Source organism: Lepus europaeus, chromosome 12, assembly GCF_033115175.1.
Source record: "Lepus europaeus isolate LE1 chromosome 12, mLepTim1.pri, whole genome shotgun sequence".
NCBI classification, from domain to species: domain Eukaryota; kingdom Metazoa; phylum Chordata; class Mammalia; order Lagomorpha; family Leporidae; genus Lepus; species Lepus europaeus.
In genome coordinates, this window is record NC_084838.1 from 55322485 (window position 1) to 55346645 (window position 24161).

The following is a 24161-nucleotide window of genomic DNA, read 5'->3' on the forward strand; positions in this document are numbered from 1 at the left end:
TACTTATTAAGAAAACTCTGATTTTCTTTTTTTCAATATTTTTATATTTATTTAATTTATTTGAAAGGCAGAGTTAGAGAGAGAGTGAGACAGAGACAGAGAGACAGAGAAAGAGAGGTGTTCCCTCCCCTTGTTCACTCCTCAACTGGCTGCAACAGCCAGTGTTGTGCCATACCGAAGCCAGGGACTAGGAGCTTCATCTGGTCTCCCACATTGGTCACAGGAGCCCAGGGACTTGGGCCATCTGATGCTGCTTTCCCAGGCACATTAGCTGGGAGATGGATCAGAAGTGGGGCAGCTGGGACTCAAACCAGCAGCTTAACCTGCTACAACACAGCGCTGGCCCCAAACTCTGATTTTCTAAAAGATGACTGACTCCAGTTAAAATACGTTTACTACTGCCTTGCAGCTAGGTATGACTATGTGACCAAGTTGTAGCCAATGGAACATAAGTGGGGTTTTGAGAAGCTCCCTTCCTAAATAGAAAGGTAAAGTCTAGCAAGGGGATCTTCTGCTTTTCAGCCTTCATTCTTTTCCATTTTCCTCCCTGGAACCTAGAAGTGATGGCTAAAGGAGGCAACCATTTTGTAGCCATGAGGATAAACCATGCCTTAAGGAAGATAGAACAAAGGATCTTGGTGCCCTAATGGCATCCTAGAGCTACTGCACAAACCCTAGAGAGGCTGCTTTCAAACATCTTTTTACATGAGAAAAGTAAACTTGAACCACTGAGGATGGTCTTCTATTATATGCTGCCAAATTCATAACTACAACAGATAGAACCTGCAGACTCAGGTCTTCAGCTCAACCTCATTCCCTCTCCCACCAAATGGAGATTCGGTGTCGTCTCTAAGCTATAGGAGGAGTTAGCTGAATAACATTTATAAAAAATCTTAGTAGGAGGGGTATAGAAATAAATTTTTCAACATGTATAACAATTCTTTTCTTTTATGCAAAACTTTGCCTCCTCAAGCCCCTACCTTCATTCCCTCAACCACCTTCCCCACCCTCATGAGGCCAGAGGCATCTAAGGCCTCAGAGAAGATTAGGATTCTTAAACCAGGAAAGCAAAGACAAAGTAGGGGTAAAAATGAGCATGATTGGTTACCCTGAGGTTCAATTTGTATAGGAGAAACAGAAGACATGCATGATTGTTTTCTTTTTTCTATTAAAGTTTTCAAAATAAAGATCTGTTTCCCTCTCAACCATCCACAGTTATGAATCTGCTGGGTTTTTTTTAAAAACATTGTGAACTTACATTATTCAATCGTTTGGAACAATTGCAGTTATCTTGTTTGATAATTAGATTGGCCCATCTTTGTCAGTGACAGCCAATTTGAATTGTTTCATGAGTCTTTTTGGCACAACTCTAGAAGTAAAGGGTAGCTTCCTTGCTTTCTCTAAGTATGTAAAGAAAAAATATGATGCCTGGGACTTGCTTTAAAATGATGGCGTGGGGAAAAGGTGTAGGCATGAAAGACAATTGATCTTGAGTTGATAATAATTCAAGCTAGTGATTGTCCCAGGAAGACTCATCTGTTTTCCTACATTTGTGTATGTTTGAAATTTTCCAAAATAAAAAGTATAGATAAACAAGGTTCACCCGATGACTTTCAAAATTGGACTGTGCAAGACAAGACTCTTGAATGCCTGGACTTGTTGGCAGAAAAAGAGATTTCTATGTTCCCAAGGCTGCGCTTGATTTATCAAGAGTGAGCAAAGAGGTCTGAATACAGGGATGGACTCTAAATCAAAGGGAGTGAGTTTGGGAGATAATACAGGATATTGTCCCCAGTCTGCAGAGGGTGGCTGCAGAAAAAGAGGAGAGCGAAGGGAAAGAGGCTCGGGTCTCAGTGGCTTCAGTGGCTGGTGGTCCTGGACACTGTCAGCGGTGGTCCCAGGCCTGAGTCAAAGGGGTCTCCCACAGCACCCAGTCTGCCTCATCTTCTCCCACTCTGTGGTCCAGTTTCGTGTTGTTAGTTCCCAAAATGCCTGGCTCAATTTCTCGTGGCCAGGGGCTCTTGCTTTCCAGACAGAACAGGAAGGAGCACTGTGCTGGGAGTCTCAAGGCCAGAGCCTGAAACCCTTCAGGGACTCAAAATGACAGTTTGCGCGTCCATGCAATGAAAAACCAACCTGCAAGGCTAAAGACCCCTCAGTGGACCCACCATCCACGCTCAAGACTCCAGACATCCTGCACCCAACAGCCTGCCCTGCAGGCCTCCGAGCCTTCATGTAACGTTTTTACCGTTGCATCTCCTACTAAAGCAACACGCGATGCCTATCACTGTCTGCAGACAGTTGGAGAGGAGGTGCCCAGCATAGGTGACCCCAAAGTTGACAGCACTTTCAGGCTTTGGAAATCAGGCGCGTCACAGACACGTACGATTTCTCCTCCCTGCCCTTGCTCGCTTGCAAATCCTGACCCTGTCCCCACTGCGGAGAAATCTAAGAGCCCGCTGCCTGCATCGCCTCTGCACCCAAGAGGCGTGGAGCCGAGGACTCGGCGCCGCCGAGCGCGCTGCGGCCCCGCTCCCCGCGCACAGCCGAGAGGGAGGGGCCGGAGGGGCCCGGCAGCGCCAGACGCGGAGCGCCGGGCTCGCAGCGGCTCAGTCTCCTCCAGAGCCCAGCCCAGGCTGGCGAGAGCCGCGGCCAGCGCGAGCCGGAGCCCCGGGCCTCGGAGCGGGGAGGCTGAGGGCCGGAGAGGGCGGTGGGCTCAGGTCCCCGCCCTGTGCGCGTCCTCCTAGCGGATCCCGGTAAGTGCGGGCGGCTGTGCCCCACCAGCTGCCTGTGTGTGGCCACGACGGTCATTGTCCCCGGATCCGGGTTGCGCGCATCCTGCTGCTGCGCCGCAAGACTCACAGGTGGATGTGGGTGCCCCAGGCCCCGCTAGGAGTTAACCAACTCTCTCTGCTCCGGGGCGCGGTTTCAGAGCCCTCGCCTCTCCCACCCTGGCTTCCAGCTTGGGATGCGGAGCGCGGGGCAAGGCCTGCTGTCAGCGGAGACACGCGGAGGGGCTCTCCCCTTCCCTGGCCACTCACAAAGGATCCGGCGACGTGCGGGCCAAGCGCCTCTCCAAATGCATCCTAGCTACCGGCTCGCAGGTGGGGCGTCTGCCCGTTAGTTGATTTTCCTATTAACCCACCAGGGAAAGTTTGGGACTACGTAAGGTAAAGTTGGGGTGCGGCTGGGGGCTCACTTCGCCTGCAGAGAGAGAGGCAGCTCACAGGGAGCGGAGCGGTGGGTTTGCAGGGCGAGCCCGCCTTGGGCTGGAGCTGATCGTGCGCTCCGGGAGTAAAGTCTGTCCCTGCCAGTAGCTGGGGCCAGGCTTTGTGACAATCCCCGGAGTGCTGTGAGTAGCTTAATCGTTCTGCTAAGCGCTGACAGCCGCAGCCAGCCGGAATGTCTGTGATGGGTCCGGGTTATGTCAGGAGGAGCGGCGCCTCAGCCTGGTTTGCTCTGGACTCTGGCTCTGAGCTGCAAACCTGAGCTCCAGCTAATCTACCGCTGTTAAGTGGCGTGTGTTTAATTAGCTTATTTTACACCTGAGATGCTCTCAGCGAATGCCTCTAAAATGAAATTGTTGATATAGAAGAAGAAAATAACGCTGTTAAAGAAATTTTAAAAAGAAACCTTCGGACTATCAGCTGTCCTGCCTAGATTGAAATGTCCCCCTTTCCGTGGGATAGAGAATGAAAACTGAGCCAGTGCCGGGGCTATTGGGGGCAGATGTTGTGGACAGAGGTATTGCTGCAACTTGCACATTGTTTATGAAATACACATTGGGTCGCTAGAAATAGCCTACTTGTTATTTCACTGCATTGGGATTTGATTTGCTAAGCTGTCTATTTTAAATATGACTAAAGGATTTTTTTTTCCCCAAATAAAGCTTCAGCTCAAAACAATGTCTAGATGTTCAAGGAAGATAGCTTGTTCATGTCACCAGAGTATCCTTTGGTGAACTTATATTTTTTTCTAAAGGCTACTCTTCTGCATCTGATTTAGGAGAGGATTTTCATGGAAAGAAAAAAAAAAACCCTGAGGTCATTGTGTGTGCAGGAAAGAGCTTTACCTCCTGGAACATTTGACCCTTTCCAAATGATAGACTGAATCAGAAAAATGCCCCTACCACTAGGAATTATATAACTGAAGTAAAAGAACTCATAATGGATAATTTTGTCAGTTACCTGAATCGTTCTGAGAGCAGTGAGACCTTTTTAATACCAAGAGGTTGTTTGTTACATGATATAAGATGGGATAAATTAGATTTTCATCCATAAAATGTTCATACTTGGGCACAGCTACTTGATCTATCTGGGTTTATACAGATGTGATTCTAAGTACCTACTGTGTACCATATCCTTCTCAGTTCTACACATGTTTTAACTCATCTTAAAGCAATCCTGGGTCATAGGTACTATAATTGTTCTGATTTTTCAAATGGGGAAACTGAGGCACAGAGAAGTTAAGGAACTTAGGCATGGTCACACAGCTGTAGGTCAGGACTTCATCATAACTGCAAAACACCTTGTGTAAAAATGACGTGATTTTGTGACTGACTACCCTTGTTTTTATTTTCATTTAGGCATAAATGGTAAAACTTTTCCATGAAGCATAAGAATTCCTGATTGTGGGAGTGACGCACAAGCACCACTAACTGTCAAGTAAGGAAAAGTATGAAAGGACCATCTGACCAAATCTGAAGACTGAAAACCACCACCTCCACCAGAAGACCCAGGATGGATCTCCACCAAAGCACCACCATCGCGTTCCTTGAGAAATGGTGTTCGGATGACTCACCCTCTGGCTGCAGGAAACATTATAATGTCAGGAAAAAACTGAAGTTGATTCGAATCTTGGGCCTTTTCCTGGGCCTGGTAGCCATTAGCACTGTCCCATTTTCAATCAGTGCCTTTTCTGAGACAGACACACAGAGCACAGGAGAAGCCAATGTTGTAAGTGGCCCTAGGGTAGCACATGGTTACCATCAAAGAACTCTCTTAGATTTAAATGACAAGATTCGGGATTACACTCCACAGCCAACTCCTTCTGAGGAAGGCAAATCCGAGAATAGTACAGATCATCCCCAAGGAGACTACCCAAGAGACATCTTCTCCCTTGAGGACCGAAGGAAAGGCGCCATCATTCTCCATGTCTTGGGAATGATTTACATGTTCATAGCCCTAGCTATTGTCTGCGATGAGTTCTTTGTTCCTTCTTTGACTGTCATCACTGAAAAACTGGGCATCTCTGATGATGTGGCTGGAGCCACCTTTATGGCTGCAGGGGGGTCGGCCCCAGAACTGTTCACTTCTCTCATAGGGGTGTTTATCGCACACAGCAACGTTGGCATAGGCACAATCGTAGGTTCAGCAGTGTTCAATATCCTCTTTGTTATTGGCATGTGTGCTCTCTTTTCTAGAGAAATCTTGAACCTGACATGGTGGCCACTCTTTCGGGATGTGTCCTTCTACATCGTTGACTTGATCATGCTGATTATATTCTTCCTGGATAACGTTATCAAGTGGTGGGAAAGCTTGCTTCTCCTAACTGCTTATGTTGGCTATGTGATTTTCATGAAATTCAACGTCCAAGTAGAACGATGGGTGAAGCAAATGATAAATCGCAATAAAGTCGTCAAGGTGACTACACCAGAGGCCCAAGCAAAGGTTGGTGGTGGTGGCTTTTCTATCTAATCTCTTACTGAACATAGTTCTGAATTACTGTTTTTGTGAACTGCAACTTTTTTTTAATGTGCTGGTATTTGGGGCTGGACTGGATAACAGATTGAATTCTGCTGTTCTGTAGTAGCCAGACTAACATGACAGTGGGGAAAAAACATCTTGGGGGGAAATTCTTGTAGATGTCTACTGAGTTCCCAAGCTTCTTTATTCAGAGTAAAACCGTGGTAAACATGGTTACATAAGCATCCCAGAGCATACCTGGCAGTTGCCTCTTATTTTCTGTAACTAGGCATAATGATTTGGGAACAATGTTATCTTCATGGGAAAGGGTATATGTGCCTATTAAACTGTAGGACTTTTTCTTTTGGAATGAATTCATGACAGTTATTAAGCACCATCTTTTAAAGATGTTTAGGGAAGAAAGTTTGCTTGTGTCATCACAGATGCATCTTCAGGTCAGCAGCCTCATCTCAGCAGATCTGCTCATTTGACTAGTCTTGGTCATTTCCCTTCATTCACATTGTCAGGTTTCACACCACTTGACCGGGAACTTACCAGCATTCACTGTAAAGAGAGTCTTTGGTCAGCCCTGACACTTGCATCTGTATCATAATGGTCGACTTTGCATACTCTAAGAAACATGATCCAAAAAATTGTATGGTAGAATTTGAGGGAGATAATTCTAATGACAATAATGGCCATCCTACCACTTAGGTGGAAAGCAAATTGATAAAGAGCTTAGAAGAAATTGATCTGCAAAATCAATTATCTGATCAATTATTTTTTAAATAATGAATAAATAATGCCAACAAAATTTAGATTGTGTCATAATGCAGTTCTGAATTATACCCTAACAGTGGAATATTGTTTTTGAATATGATTTTAAACAGAAAACCAAAATACACAAACTTTGCATGCTAGCATCTGGCAAAATTCTCATGTAGGCAAAAGACAGATGTTTGAATGGGGGTAAGACTTTTCAACATAAAAAAGAGGAAAATGATATTAACTTAGCTTTTCTTACATAATACCTTTGTATCAAGTCGAAGACCATCATCTTTGTAGTTACCATAAAATGGAAGCTAACTGCAGTGGGAAAAAAAATCACTAGTAATTTTTCTATTTATTGTGTGCAAATGTTTTGTTTCACAGTTTTTCAAACATTTATCTCAGTATATGACTGTTTGTTAGGAAGTATAGTGAAAAAAATCACTTAGCAAAATATAAAGATATACAGCAAAGCATTGAGATGTAACAACTGAGTACATGTCCTTCAGGGTGTTATGGAAGCCGCACTCTCTGCTCTAACTTAGCAGCCAAAAGGATGATCCCACAAACCCTCTCTTCCAGCCTGTTTGGGGGGCTTGCTTTATAATCTGTGTGATTATTCCAGTTAGGATACTGAGCAATTTTCAAGGAAAGGCATGTTTTATAGAGGCAAGGAAATGACTAGATATCTCAGAAAGGTCCTGGTCACATCAGAGTGGTAAAAAGTGGTTTTGGAAACTCAATGCCTTTTGGTTTTGTGACACCACAGTGGCAATTCATTAACTTAAAGGCTTGGCTGATGATTATATTGGCAACATTTATGAAAAATGAATTTTCAGAGTAATCCAACAGTATATGCAAGATTGCAGGAGGATTTTGCATTCTAATTTTAGTGGAGGGAGAACTGGTTTCCTGCATTTGGGAAATAACTTTAAATACAGGTTACAGATATATGTAATCAATTGTACACCATTCATTAAAGTAGTCCTGGCAAGACCTTCACCTAATCAATTATTTGACTGTCACATCATTTTTATATAATTTGTAAGTCATCATTTTAGGATGACATTCCTCAATGGTTGGTATTTGTATCCATAACTCTCTGTTATGTTTAATATTGTGTGTTTTTTTTTAATTTGGAAATTCTGGGTAAACATAATTAAAATAGAAAGAAGTTTATAGTCATAACTATTTCTCCAGTTTCTGATTTCCCTCAAACATGTTCATTGTATTAATTTCCTTTCAGCACCAAATAGTTTAATTCATTTCATTTAATAATTACTGTAGCTTTATGTATTTGATAACTAATGGGAATGGAGAGTTGTTTTTTTCTTTTTGGTAACAGAGTTTGTCTTGTTTGGTAGCCAAAATACTAAAACATAGTCATACATTTTAGATGAAACCGTAGATAATCATGCATGATTTCCTCCAGAAAGTTTCACCTTGCCAATTTCAATTTTGAATTATTGCTGGAAAATATTTTTTTCAGCAATTACAGCCTTTATGCTATGCCCAGTTTCAAAATCTTACAGTAGTATGCTTTCCAAGCTCTGAATATTAGATGTTTTGAATAGGGACAAGTGCAGAGTGTGAGCATCTAGCTTTCTGGTTGGCAGAATTGATTTCCAACTGTGGAGGCCACATTTCCTATGGAAATCAGTGCCTCTGACAAAACACTTAGAAAAAAGACCCTAGGGTAATTGTGAGCCTCAATTTCTTCAAAGAGAAGAATGTGCTGTGCAAGCATGTTTTCAGGCACAGCCACCTTCTGTTCTTATTTGCACAATTTTTGGCATGAGAGTTTGGAAAAGTTGAGAAATACATTTTAGATATTTTTTTTGACAGGCAGAGTTAGACAGTGAGAGAGAGACAGAGAGAAAGGTCTTCCTTTTCCATTGGTTCACTCCCCAAATGGCCGCTGCGCCCGGCGTGCTGCGCCGATCCGAAGCCAGGAGCCAGGTGCTTCTCCTGGTCTTCCATGGGGTGCAGGGCCCAAGCACTTGGGCCATCCCCCACTGCACTCCCGGGCCACAGCAGAGAGCTGGACTGGAAGAGGAGCAACCAGGACGGAATCCAGCGCCCCAACCAGGACTAGAACCCGGGGTGTCGGCACCACAGGCAGAGGATTAGCCAAGTGAGCCCCGGCACCGGCTAATATTCTTTTATAAATCATCACATGATTCTTGCTACAGAAGCATCATTTCTGCCAAGCTGTAGGCAATGAAATATCTTTGAAAGTGCTCACTTCATAGACAAGTTGAAAAATTTTAATTTGGTTCTATTATTGATGATATATGTCATGGGATAACTGGGAAGCTTGGAAAAATGTGAACTGATATTCTTCTCTGGTTAAAGTGCTATGTGTTACATTGTGTGGTTTTAAAATTTTATTGTTGTTAGTATTACTATTATTTCTTTTAGTGATATACATTATCCTTTTTAAAAGTTGTGACACAGTGAAGAACCCCAAGGGCTTTGACCCAGGAAGAAAAGGACATTAACACCAGCTGTCTAAAAAGCCCAGTGATCTAAGATAATTCATTTAAACTCTCTTGAGTCTCAGTTTCCTAATTTGGAAAATGAGAATAATAATAACTACTTTATAAGGATGGGAAAATTATTGAGTGAAGAAATTAATGTTAAGCATGGAGCATAATCCATGGCAAATGTAGATTGTTCAATAAATGTTATTTACTTTCCTTTTATTCTGCTCTTAAATGAAAAGTGAATTAGAATAAATTATTTCTTATATGAGAATTATACAGCATTCTTTGAAGATTGAATTTACTCCTGCAAATCATTTATTTTAGGAGGCATATAATATTTGTCATATTATAAAATCTATAAGCCTTAGTTCACATATAGTGATTATATGCAGTCCAATAATATCATGAACTCCAAGGAAACTTCCAAATGCTTTTTTTTTGCCATGAAATTTTATTGTGCAGAATTTTACTTGAGTTAACTAGACCATTGGCTGAGGTTTAGAAATGCCTATGCTAAGCAGAGACTTTTCTCAGAGGATTTTTATTTATTAATGATTGGGGCTCTCTCCTAAAAATTCATCTATAACTGGTCAGGAATAAATCTGAATCCTGCAGGAGCTGGAATGGTTGACTTTCAGGGTGCTGAGCTCATCTTCTGTGCACCTACCCTGACCGCTAGATCTGTTGATCTGTTGTGGTGCTAAGGCTGTCATTGGCCTAGAAAGCAGCTGTCCATGGTATTTAACTTCTTAGCCTTGGCGTTGTAATCTGACAGCAAGTCGACCCCGTTCTAATAATGGGAATGATCTAAATAAAGATGTGTAAAGCTGGCTAGCTATAAAACCAGTCTCCTTAGTAAGTTAAGTGTGCCTTACTTTATTCAGTTTGTATATTCCTGAAAAGTTTTAAGCAGTGTTTTTGCAATCCAAATTGTTATTAATGTTATTGAGAAAGTAAAAAATAAAATAATACTATAAATATTTTTCATACAATGAAGTGTTTATTGTAAGGCATTAAGCCATAAATAATTTTATAAATACACGTGTACAGCCCCAAGCCTGCATATGGTACAGAATCTTTTATAAAACAATCTTCAAGCTTATCCAAGCCTAGTAAATAAATTAGTAAAATTATAGTTTAAATTTCAAGGAAGATAAGATTGTCCTTACAATATATAGAAAGATGTATTTCTTGAGAGATGTGGAAACTAATTCTGTGTTCTTTTTAAAGAAAGAAATTTGGGTGCTAAAATTTTTAACCGATGAGATGCCTATGAATGTAGCATGTTTGTTTATCTGGGGTCAAAGTACCAGGCTATTTTCCTTACCTCGTTTCCTTCTACAAACCCTCACTTACTACACATGCTTCAGAGAGTGAACAAGGCATTTTAGAGAGCCTGGTGGAGTTTAATGCACACAGTGCAAATTGCCCCTTGTGCTTCTTCCCTGGGACTCCGGCCTCCCCTGGCAGGAGACCTACACTTTGCAGCTCTTAGTGGCAATGTGGAGAAGCAGAGTCACCACCTTCCTCTCCCTTCTCACCCTTTCCCCTCACCTTCTTTAATGTTTTTTTTTTTAGAACCAGCTAATTTGTATTTTAAGTTTAGCAAAGAATGAGATAGTTATGTTAAGCTGCTCTCTGGCCATTGGCAACACAACTACATCTACAGTGTGGATTTGACAGGGTTAGTTTTTATTTTTCACAGCTTTAGTTTCTATCTTCTATCTTCTTTTGCTTTACATAACTCTCTAGTAAATAGACTATAACTTAATTTTGAAAATTAGGTTTGACAGTCATTATCTTTTGACAGGAAGGTTTCATTTGTTTATATTGATTCCTGTTACACTTGGATTTTTTTCTATCATGTAATGTTATGCTTTTTATTTGTTCTGATCTGTTTCCTTATCATTTTTCTTGAGTTTTTGATTGAATTATTGCCTCAACCTGTTTTCTCCTTTAATACATTGAATTTGTACACTCTGCTTCTGTTCTTTTAATGTTTGCCTTAACATTTTAGCACATACATCTATTTTATCTTGACATAGTGCAAAATAAATGAATATCTCTACATTAGCTAAATAACCTAAGAATATTGGAATACTTTAATCCAATCACCTCTTCTCCATTGTACAAGATTTGAAGTCCAAGATTTAACCATGATATTTTGTAACAGTTTTATTGAGCTATCACCTTCATTTTTCAAACCCCATAAATTATACATTTCAATTAAATCATCAATCTTCACACTTTATCTGCATTTTTACCAATTTTCTCTGCACATTTCTACTTGTATATCAGCCCCTTTTTTCTATGATTGCTTCTACTCCTAATGTCCATTATAAGTTTTTTTTTAAGATTTATTTATTTATTTATGTATTTATTTGAAAGGCAGAGTTAGAGAGAGAAGGAGAAACAGAGGGAGATTTTCCATCTGCAGGTTCACTCCCCAAATGACCACAAAGACTGGAGCTGAGTCAGGCCAAAGCCAGGTCTCCCATGTGGATGCAGGGGCCCATGCACTCGGGCCATCCTCTGCTGCCTTTCCCAGGCCATTAGCAGGGAGTGAATTGGAAATGGAGCAGTCAGGACTTGAACTGGTACCCAAATGAGTTGCCAGTGTCGCAGGTGGCAGCTCTACCCTTTAAGTCATAGCACCAGCTCCTATTTGACTACCTTTAAGGTTCTCTTTAGCTTTGGTGTTCAGCAGTATCTTTAAGCTATGTCAGTTGCAGGTTTATCATTTGTGGATCCTCTGTTTGTTATTCATTAGGGTTTTTTGTTTGTTTACCCAGAAACTTTATTTAAGGTATACAAACTTCATGTATTTCATATATACAACTTTAGGAATATAGTGATTCTTCCCACCCTCCCACTCACACTCCCACCTTTCTACCTCCTCCCTCCCCTATTCCCATTCTTACTTTTTATTAAGATCTATTTTCAATTAACTTTATACATATAATATTAACTCTATACTAAGTAAAGAGTTCAACAAATAGAAAAAAAAAAACTGTTCCTCTACAGCCCTTTAAACAAGGGTTGCTCAAAGCCATCGCGTCTTAAAGTGCCAATTTTACTTCTATAGATTACATTTTAGGTACTCTATTAGTTACCACAGATCGGCCTGGGAAAAGCAATACCACCTTGAATGCACACAATCTCATCATTAGGCTTCTTGTATTTGAAGATCAGTGCATTCTATATTGCCTCTAATCTATTCTTCCTATAGTTACTTTCTAGAATTCCAATAAAATATATCTATACTATTTCAACCTATCTTCCATGTCTTTTAACTTTTCATATTTTTCTATCTGTAATCTTCATCCTCGGCATTTCTTTATATCTGCTTTCTACTGTCCCTGTTCTTTTAATTTGGTCTAATGCCCTCTAAATTTCATTCACTGAGTTTCTAGTTTTCATATTTTTCTTTTCTACAAGTTCTATGTGGCATTTTTCAAGTCCATCCAGTTGATTTTCATTGTTTATTATTCATTCATCATGATTTTAATGTCTTCTTTAATTCCATTAAACATAATGTTTATTTATTTTATATTTCATAATGATCATTCTAATGTCAGTATCCTCAGGGACATAGCTCAGCTGTTTTATTAATTTTCTTGACAATGTGAGATTGTTTCCTTATGTGTTTATAGTACATTTAATTTTTTAAATTTTTGAATTTTGCATGTTCTTGGAACTTCACCTGTGTAAAGTCAATGAGGCCTGAGTTTGACTCATTCCAAAGAACATCACTATTGTGTTAGGGCCTGAGGGTACTATCAACCTAGAACCATTTGAACCTAAAAGTCTGACATTTTCTCTACCCAGGTAATGTGAGTTCAGACAGCAAACGCAGATGAGTGAGTCTGTGGTTAGAAATTTTTGCGACACATTCTTTTCTCATATCTCTTCCTCTCTTTTTTCTCCACAGTACCCCCAAAACCAATACCAAAGTAGACATAGCTGCCATCTTCATTTTCTGGGTAGAACTTTTTTTTCTACTCACTCACTATAAGCATCAACTCTTCAGGAAGAGAAGGTGTGTAAACTACCTCTCACCACCAGGCCTCATGTCTGTAGCTTCTGCAAAGCTCTCTCTCCCTGGGGAATGGTAAATATCACAAAGACAAACAATACAGAAACCTCTGGATTTATGCTTACTTGGTGTTCTGGGTTCAAAGAAATCTTTAATTCCTCACTAACATAATTGGATATTTAAAAAATATATACTAAAATTACAATATCCCACATTTTGAGAAGCAATGTACTGAGAAGGTTTTCTCTTAATGTTTGATCCATTATATTGCCAGCAACACATATTGCAGCCTGTGGAGTTATCAAAGGCTACTGCATATAACAAGGACACTGCTGTGGAATTCTAATGACACACTCTGAATGTTTACTATAGCACGACAGTCATAGTAATGCCCCTCATCAGTAAATATCCTACCAACAGCAAAATTTTTAGTCAAAACAAATCCAACAGGTAATTCTAATAAAGCATTGCATACTGTCTCTTTAAATTTTATATTCTCCTTTGAAGTAATATTTTAACAGATACTGAAATATTCATTTTTATCAAGTGAGAAAACACATACACATTTTAAATAACATAATCTTTCTATTACACCTTCTAAAGATAACTATGTAGATTTTTCCATATATTCTTCCAGACTCCCTATACACATGCATATATATACCTATATATTTAAATAAATTAGATATGCACAATTTTAAATTTAAATTTATCATATTGGATATATACAATTTTAAGTAATTTAAAAAATCTTGGCATATTATGAGCATTTCATCAATTATTAAGTGTTGTTCTAAAATGTTATTTACTATTCAGTATTATAATCTAAAAATGTTTCATACTTTAATATATTGTAATATTCACTAGTACTCTAAAAATACTATAATAAATAACCTTATACCTAATGTCTAATTTTGTAGAAGCAGAAATTCTAGACTGAACTTATTAACTTCTTTATTTCTGCCACATTGCCACATACTTTGTAGTGTTAGGCATCATAATTTTTAATGCTTTCTGATTTCATACATACTTCATACATAACCCATACCATTTTAATTATTTGAATTTATGTCTTTGATTAATTGGGAAGTTGGGTTTTGAAACATATGTTTATGAAGATTTACATTTTTCTTTTGTAGATTATCAGTTTCCTGTGTGTCCTTTATGTCAATTTTAAAGTTCACTAAGATGACTCACTCAAAAATCTCTGTGTAAATATATGCTGAGATTCAGTAACTGTAAATTTCATCCATCTCCACATTTCCCCACCTAAATAAAGTCAGGAAATGTTTGCAGTTTGGGTTTCAGTTGTAATGGGTCAATTATTCTGAGGAGGAGGGCTTGTGACCAAGAAATTGAAGATGAAACTCGCAGAGACTAGAATGTGCTCTCTGAGCAGATGACCTTGGGGGATTCTGCACCTACCAAAACTTCTATTTCCTCATCTGGAAAATGGGACATCTGACCTGAATGACCCGGCAGATTGATTTTATCTTGTCACTTCTGTCCTCTGTGGAGTATTCTAACCATGCGAAGTAGCAATCTACTGCAGTAACCCTAAACAGAAGACCAGAGCCTAACCAAACCTAGTTCACCTAACAATTTCCTTAACTGGCTTACATGTAGTACTTTCACAGAAATGATTTAATTGACTTGACCAAGCAGTAATTTTAGTTTAAGCACACCATGAGAGGTAGCTCTTGCAGTCAGAGGGGAAAGCAGAGCATGGGAGAAAGTCATGTAAAGTTTACTGTAGGATGCTGGAGCTCTTCATCATTTGTGGCTGGCAATAAAAACTCTCCCTGGCAGCTGCATGTGCCGCCCTTGACTGCTGGTCTATCCAAAGCAAAAGAAGAGCAGGATCTGACAAGTAGATAGTGCTTAATACTAGGTACTTACTATAGCAACATTCTCAAAAAGATATCATCATCTCCATCTGCAGACCAGATATCTGAGGATCAGGAAATATAAGTGATTGCCTAAGGCCCAAATTTAGCGATATTTAAACCACATTCGAACATGCATTGGTCAGATTCCAAAGTGCATGTGAATTCAGTTATGCCTTAGTGTTTCTCACTGAGATTAGGAATGAAGACAAAGTAAGCTTCCAAATTAGATCCATTTCTTATATTAATCTCAGTAAGTCAGTGACTTTCAAGTATTTTTCCAAGACCCACACTAAAATGTAAGCTTTACATCTCCACCCAATACAGATATAGATATATATATTATAATGTATATAAATGTTTACATGCATATATAAAATGAAATCTAAATATGAGACACTTTCATATTTCTTCTATTTCCATTCAATTAAAAATGCTAGTTCAGCAAAATAATTTCATGGCTCCCTCGTCCCCAGTGGGTTGTATCCTGAGTTTGTAAAAATATCATGCTAAGAAATTTTGTTTTCTTCCTTCTCCCTCTTAGCAGGACTTTCCTGCAAAGCTGGGCTAGTTGTGCTGCACAAGGGCATCTGTCTGTACAAGGGGATGGATAGCAGCTGAAATCCAGACATGACTCTGTGAATAAACTGTTTTCTGGTGTTGACATCATGGCTGTCCAAAGGAAGTAGTGCCCTTTATTAATTCAATAAAAGTGCTCTTTGGGCTGGGGTTACCTTTGCTTCTTACTCCCAAATTCTTCTTTTTATTATTTCGAGTTTCAGAGCTATGAATGCTAAGGGACCAATGAATATTTGTAAACCTGTGCTGATTTTCATGGTTGGGACTCTGCTGTTTAGAACTGAATCCAGACATCTTTGCAGCTTCCTCCCCAAGCACACACAGCAATGTCCAGCTGCGTAGCTGTGGTCCCCTGGCCAATGCAGATTTCTGAGGATTCCCTAGGAGACCAGCACCCACTAAACCATGTGTTGCTCTCTGGATCTGACATAGACTGCAGGGTGAGGAATGCATAGATCACAGCATGAGCTTGCTGAGCCTCAATTCATTCTTGGTTCTCAGTGTGCTTTTCATCAGGTGGAAAAGAAACGTGGGTGAAGCAGGGAGATTATTAAATCAAAGAGAAGCAGAACCTTGACAAGAAGGCTGAAACTGCATTTCAGTTAGGTTGGTTTTCTTTTTAGGAAGTACTGGATCTGTAAACCAAAAGATGCAGCCATGGTTCTTGAATTGGTAAAAGCGAGTGGATGTGGAAGTGTCTGGGCACCAGGCCATATTTAATCCATATTCACGGCTTTAAAGGATGCACCCAGAATTGCACATTGGCAGGAAGTGGAGAGATGTCCTTTTCATCCCACACACTGGCTACATCACCCCAAAACAGGCATCTCCTCTCCGAAAATAAAGGGACTAGTTTATATACCCATGATCCCCATCAGATCTGATAACTGCTTCTGTTAATGGGAAAGAAATGAGTAAACTTGTAATTATGGATTGACTAGTAGAAAAGATGGTCAGATAATGAAGCTCTGAACTTTCCTGCTTCCAGTGCTTTTCCAATTAAGAAATCCAATTAAAGAGGATTAGTTCCCCCTTTAGTGGGTAAGGGCTTCTTTACACATCCATTGGCCTTTTTGGAAAGGGCCAAGTGAGCTTTTGGTGCTGTGTACTTTCTCTGACTGACTGATGGACATTGAGCTGAGCGAGCAGGGTGCAGGGAGAAATACAGGTTTCATTTTCAGCTGCCCTATGCTTGCCACCTACAACCTGTTTGCACTGTCTACTACAGTAGGACGAGCCAGTTCCTTTCCTCCCTACTGCCTGATAGCAATCAAATGTATGTTGAACCACTTCTATTATTTTAGACCTGTGGTAAACACTGAGTATTGGGGGTATTTCACAAACCTGTTCCTTTGTTTTCTAAGAGGGAGTATGCTGTCTCAGTGTAATACAATGGAATTGCTTGTTATTTAAACCTGGGAGAAAGTGTGATTTCCTAGCTGTGTGACCTTGGACTGTTACTTAACTTCTCTGGGCTTATGTCACTTATCCATAAATTAAGAAAATAATAGAACTTCCCTCATGGAGAAGCTGTGAATTTTAAATGACACTGAACAGGAAAAGTGTTAAGCAGAGTCTTATCCATGTGCTGAATTCCTTCCCTGTGCGACTAGTTACTCTCCCTCAGTCCTGTCTCTCCCCAGAGTTTCCTTCTGTCATGTCAGGACCTTGCTTGATTTCCTAGACCCCCTCTCTATGCCTTCCTCAGCACCATATGAAGGTGCAGTTCCCTGAGTAATCACTAGAGTCAAATCCTCAATGTCTGAACTTGGGCCTACTTTCCCTTTATTTTTGTAGAGGATTAAGAAACTGCTTCCCTATCTATTAAACTAAACCTCACTTGACCATGAAATTCTCTTGAGCCCTCCTACTGCTGCCCTATAAATGTATTTACTCTTTCCTTATATACATTATCATTATTTAATCTTAGTTTTACTCTTATCTGTCTCATCCCAGCCATACATTACGTTGTCTGGCAGCACTGATGTTTTCCATCTTGGACGGAATCACACTCCTTGATTTGGTTAACTAGCCAGTCCCATTTTCAGTAATTGGTATCTTTCTTGGTGCCACGGGTAGAAAGGCAAAGAGCACTTGAAACTTCAAAAGATTGATAATGATGATGATGATGAGTGTTCATGATAAAAAGTCTGAGCCTGTTGAATCAGTGATAAAATCTAGTGGTTTATGTATTAAAGTTAAGTGCAAAATAACCAATTTAATACTTAAGAAATAGGAGTCATTAGAAATCCTCCAGTCTTTTCAGTGTGTGAATTTTCACGAGTGTGAATGCCAAGGTAGACAAGCACCCTCAATTGTAAAAGCCAGATTATTCCACCTATGGCCCTAAAGAGTTCTCCTTGCCTTCTAGCATCAAATAATATTTCTCTATTAACTTGTTTATAAGCTTTTTAAAGATATGACTTATTTACTGTGGAATTCACCCTAAGAGTATAACTCAGTGGTCTTTAGTATAGTCAGATTTGTATAACAATCACCACTAGTGCATTTTAGGATATTTTAATGACCCCAGAGAGAAACCTGTACCCACAGGTAGTCCTACTCCATTCCTCCCTGCCGCTATCAATCTACTTTGTCACCATAGATTTCCCTATCCTTTTGTGACTGGCATCACTCATTTAGCATATTTTAAAGGTTCAATCATGATGTATCCTTTTTATGAGCAAATATTATTCCAGTATATGGAATATTATTTTGTCCATCAGTTGATGGACAATTAGATTGTTTACACTTTGGGCCGTTATGGATAGTACTGGAATGGACATTTGCTTATAAGTTTTTGTGCAAATACATGTTCTTAGTTCTCTTTGATATATACTTAGGAGTAGAATTTCTGGGTCACATGCTAATTCAATGTTTAACATTTTGACGAATTGTCAAACTGTTTTCCAAAATCCTTGCACCATTTTGCATTCCTGCTCACAGTATATGAGGGTTCCAATTTCTCCTCATCTTTGCCAACTTTTGTTACTCTTTTTGACATCATGTCAAAAATGATGTCAAACATCTTTTCATGATCTTATTTGGCCATTTGTTTATCTTCTTTAGAGAAACTTCTATCCAAATACTTTGCCTTTAAATTAAGCTATTTGATCATTGATGTTAAGAGTTCTTATTCTGGTTATCAGTCTCCGATCAGTTATATGACTTGAATTTCTTCCATTCTTGAGATTTCGGGAAAAGTGCTCCATAGATAGAGAAACTCCTAGAATAGGACTCCAAACTGTTCCATGGTATTCTGTAGGTATGTTTACATCTATAGTGAATTGGGACCCTTTGTTCATCCCTAAATCCGTTTTCTCCCTTGAGTTGGTCTTAAGGAAAAGGTATCAACCTTGAAACTAAGGATTGGAGGAATATTCAGGGTTGTGGGAGTACAGGACTTCCTGATTATGGAGAAGCTGGGAATGGGAATCTACGTGAACACTTGACCAAGCATGTTTAGTATCGTGTTGCTGCCTCACCCTTCTTTGCCAACTCCTGCTTCTTCACTTTCTTATCTAAGAGGGATTCTTGACATCAAACCAACTTACTGCTCTCCTAGGAACTCCATCAAAAAAGCAATTGGACCACAAATCCCTAATGTGAACTTCGCCTAATTTGGTGTCAGTATCTTGGTACTTTGCTTTATATATGATGATTGTGGATCAGTCCTGTCCACATACCACCCAATATGTCCATGTCCTAAGAACACTTGTATCCAGCTTGAACAAAGCTTTGTAAATATTTGTAGCTACATATAATAAATAATAGCAATACCATGGGGCTGGTGCTGTGGCACAGTGGGTTAAAGCCTTGGCCTGGAGCGCGGGGGTCCCATATGGTGCCAGTTCGAGTCCTGGCTGCTCCACTTCCAATCCAGCACTCTGCTATGGCCTGGGAAAGCAGTAGAAGAAGGCCCAAGTCCTTGGGCCCCTGCACCCACGTGGGAGACCCGGAGGAGGCTCCTGGCTCCTGGCTTCGGGTCAATACAGCTCTGGCCATTGCAGTCATCTGGGGAGTGGGCCAGCGGATGGAAGACCTCTCTCTCTGTCTCTACCTCTCTCTGTAACTCTGTCTTTCAAAACAGAAAACAAAATAGCAATACCAGTAATTATTTACTCCATCATTTTCTAAAGTGAAGAGTAATTGCACACACCTGATTAATGTACATATTCTATTGGTAAAGAGAACTTAACAACATAATCATACTTGACACAAAAATGCACAATTGGTTCAAAGCTCCAGTGGTTTCCAAGGAGCCCGGGAAATATCCTCTCTTTCCTGCTTCTAGCTTGCACCAGCTGCACTGGTGGCATTCTGGATGAAGTTTTGTTTTCTGAACAAGAGGCTGATTTATTTACATGGCATTCAGATATGCCTGGCTGCTTTGGGTACTTACTATGAAGGGCCATTACAAATTTACTATGATCTGCTGCCTTTTATTTTAAGTACAATTAAGTGGATAGCCACAAATAGCTCTGACCTTGAAAGTCTAAGTGAAGGTGAGATTGAGAACAGGCTTAGGAAACATATGTTTTGGCTGTTAGTGCTCTGCAAATCACACACACACTTAAGGAAAATAAATAGAACAGGACAAGATAGTGTTGTGCTTTAGAAGGAAAAATGTTAGCGCCCCGGGAAATTGTACCACATGCTTCACTGGTGGATAATAATGAACTGGGTTAAAAATTAATCCAACCGTATCCCCACTTCATTGGGTGACTCTGGGAGAAAGAGGCCTCCAGTAGGTGATATTGCCAGTGACGTTCATTGCACAATCACCTCTGCTGTGTGCCACTGTTAGCCATCTTCCTTCCTCTCAGCAACCCCAATACATGCTTTTAGTTATTTATTTTTAGTACAATGGTGCTTAGAGTACCATGCTACCATTTCAGGTCAGTTTGTTGATAACGTGGATTGCAAGACAAATCTTTGGGAAAAGAATGGATTGTTTAAAAAATATTGTCAGCATGGGGCTTTTTATTTTCTTACAGAGTCCCGACGGTGAGTTATAGAGGCTTAAAGAACTATTTTTTAACCATCTTTAGAATACAATATTAAGTATTTGTCATATGCTGTGAGCTACTCTTCTCTTTTAACCTAATCAATCCTAGGGAAATAAATGCTTGTCTGAGACATTTATTGACTGACTGAATGGCCAGTGTTAAGTTTTAATTTCTATAAAACAATTTTAAAATATTTCTATGTTCCTACTATCTCATTAAATGTTCCAGAATTGCATGAGTTGCATATGCATTTATCTCTCCCAAGTTTTCTAGATCTGGTAATGGAAGGAGATGGCCTTTCCCAGACCTCACAGGACAGTGTGTTAATTAGTGAGGTAATAGGAATGGATCATTCACTCTCTGAGCTGTGTGAAAGCAAAACTACAGACACAAGGAGACAGTGGAGAATACTGAGTGAGGATGTCAGGAAATAGGAGTAGAATAATTTCAAGCACCTTTTCAGTGTAGGGTTAAATAATTTTTTATAGAAAGGATTGCTGTAATGTAAATATCCTGAAAAGAGCTCATGTAGCAATCTTGAAATTATTTGAGTATGGTTTAAAACCCATAAAGTTCCACTTATACTGAAGATCCTTTTTATCCAGATGTCCAGAACAGAACCAGAATCAAAAACCAAGGGGAAAGTGAGCAGCCAAATATGTCAGAAAATCGGTGCTCTGAATTTCAGGAACTTAATCATAAAATAACTTCTGGAAATTTTATTAGTTTGTTTACTTTTGTCTTATATAGGATTCAAATAAGTTAGGCTTCTGAGCCCATGAAGAAATTAGAATCAGAAAACTGTGGCCTGTATTGCATAAGGATGGGTAAGGTGTTGAGTTGAAGGAGACTCCTGTGTGCACAGTGACAGAGATTCCTGCTACTGGCCAATTCAGTGTCTTTAAGCAGACTTTAAAAGGCTCTTTTGGCCGGCGCCGCGGCTCAATAGGCTAATCCTCCGCCTAGCGGCGCCGGCACACCGGGTTCTAGTCCCGGTCGGGGCACCGATCCTGTCCCGGTTGCCCCTCTTCCAGGCCAGCTCTCTGCTGTGGCCAGGGAGTGCAGTGGAGGATGGCCCAAGCCCTTGGGCCCTGCACCCCATGGGAGACCAGGATAAACACCTGGCTCCTGCCATCGGATCAGCGCGGTGCGCCGGCCGCAGCGCGCTACTGCGGCGGCCATTGGAGGGTGAACCAACGGCAAAAGGAAGACCTTTCTCTCTGTCTCTGTCTCTCACTGTCCACTCTGCCTGTCAAAAATAAAAAAAAAAAAAAAATTAAAAAAAAAAGGCTCTTTTCTCCCAACAGACCAATTATAAAAGACACACACACACAGTTTCACACACACACAGTCTCTCTCTCTCTCTCTCTCTCACACACACACACACACACACCTGGTCCACAGGTATAAAACATGATGAACAGAGGCTACCCTAGGTGGGCAGATGCAGTACCTACCAGGTTAGAGCATGGAACGTAGGATCTGCTCCATCCTCAGCCACGAGCCTCTGGCAAGTACACAAATGCACAACATATGCTATGGCCCTTCTAATTACATCAGCAAGAGAGGTAATGACAACAAGTATCAGAAGAATGGTAAGGACACACAAGAATACAATAATATTTTTGGGGGGTCAGAAGGTGCAGGGCCTCACCTTCTTATGGCACCTGTAGGCATGAAAGTAATAAGAAATCAATGCTGATAATACCCACAGAAACACTGAGAAAGTCTCAGTTGTGTCCAGTGTGGCTTGTGGTAGAGGCAACAGAACTGTTGAGACAGGTTTTAGGGTGAAGGATAGGAGTGAAGTGACTCCTATGTTCAGACACTCATTCCATGATCCAGGTGGGTAATGATGGTTGTTTGGCCTGAAGAGTAGCAGAGGCTTCAGAGAGATGACCAAATTCTAGATATATTGAAAAAGTAGTTAGTAGTGTTTGCTGCTGGATAAATGCAGCATGTGATATCGAGACTAGAATCAAGGGTGATACCTAGACTTTTGGTCTATGTAACTGGAAGCATGGAACTGTCACTAATAGAGATGGGGAATCCTTCAGAAGGAGTGACTATGCAGCAGAAGACAGAGGAGTTAAATTTTATATTTAAGTTGAATAACTCAGTGGTCAAGTTTAACATTTCAATGGGGATGTAGTATAGGTACCTAGATATAAATTGAACTCAGAATAGAAATAGCAGTTCAGAAATCATGAGATTATGTAAATCTAGAAACCATAGATAGTCTATAAAGCCATAGGGCTGAATAAAATCATAGGGGTGTAAGTGTAGACAGAGAAGAAGTCAAAGGTTTGAATCTTGGGCTTCATAGCATTGAGACTTGAGGAAAATGAGCAGGGGCCAACAAAGGAGACCTGGGAAGCAGCACCCACTCAGAAGGAAGGAAAATAGGGCCGGCGCCGTGGCTCAACAGGCTAATCCTCCGCCTTGCGGCGCCGGCACACCGGGTTCTAGTCCAGGTCGGGGCACCGATCCTGTCCCGGTTGCCCCTCTTCCAGGCCAGCTCTCTGCTGTGGCCAGGGAGTGCAGTGGAGGATGGCCCAAGTGTTTGGGCTCTGCACCCCATGGGAGACCAGAATAAGCACCTGGCTCCTGCCATCAGAACAGCGCGGTGCGCCGGCCGCAGCGCGCTACCGCGGCGGCCATTGGAGGGTGAATCAACGGCAAAAGGAAGACCTTTCTCTCTGTCTCTCTCTCACTGTCCACTCTGCCTGTCAAAAAAAAAAAAAAGAAGAAGGAAGGAAAATAAGGAAGCCAGAAGAAGGAAGTATGTCAAAGAAGATGGAAGGATTGTGTCAAATGATGGCCAAGTTGGAAGAGAACAGAGATTTGGACATTAAATTTAGCAATGAGGAAGTGCTGGTCACTTGGAAAGAGAAATTTTGGCAGAGAGATGGGGTGAAATCTGGTGAAGTGAGTTCAAGAAATAGAAGAACTGAAATTAGAGACACTTGTAAAGGGGATCAAACAAGTGTGTAGACACCAGAAGAAAATGTAGTGTCAAGAGATTTTTTAAAAAGCAGGAAAAATAATATAACTTCTATGTGGTAATGGAAAATTCACAGCAGAGGAAAGATTTGATGATGCAAGGGAACAGAGAATCACTAGTGCAATGTGTTTGAGTGGGTAGGGATGGGCAGGAGATTTTGTACACAAAATGGAAAGGTGGGGCCTGATGGGCACACACTTGGTAAGGAGAGAAGCTGAGGAACTGCACAGCTACAGGCAAGGGATGAATGCGTTTGTGGCACTTGTGGAAGTCCTCTTTCTGATTCTGTTTATTCAGTAAAATAGGAAGCAACAAATTGACAAACTTTGATTGAAAAATGCTTTGATGAATAATAGAAGTCATCTGCCAATCAAGTCAGATTGAATTACAAGTCTGTAGTGCTTGGAAAGTCAAGAAGCAGAGCAAAAATATTAATCTACCTTGTTTTAAAAGATATTATCATCATCATTATTATTATTATTAACAACAGGACATTATATGCATTATATGTAGGCCTAAAGGCTGACTTTCTCACTACCTCAGGAGCCTCAGTTATGTCAGTATATGGTTTATGCTAGGAACAGAGAAGTCCATTGAACTATAAATTTCATTAGGCAGAAATTTTTTTCACACAGGAGTCTCTAATATCAAAATTATTTTAAAATAATTTTTAAAAATCCTTTAAATTATTTAAGTTTTATTTGAAATG

General features: G+C 40.3%; 1 protein-coding gene across 2 annotated transcripts in view; it reads left to right on the top strand.

Moving 5' to 3' along the window:
* The first annotated feature begins 4739 nt into the window (after window positions 1–4739).
* SLC24A2 (solute carrier family 24 member 2) overlaps window positions 4740–24161 on the top strand; it is a 257950-nt gene continuing 238528 nt past the window's right edge. For both annotated transcript variants that reach the window (XM_062207033.1, XM_062207034.1), the window contains exon 1: window positions 4740–5669. In XM_062207033.1, the coding sequence (XP_062063017.1) occupies window positions 4740–5669 (930 nt within the window). The remainder of the gene's footprint in view (window positions 5670–24161) is intronic.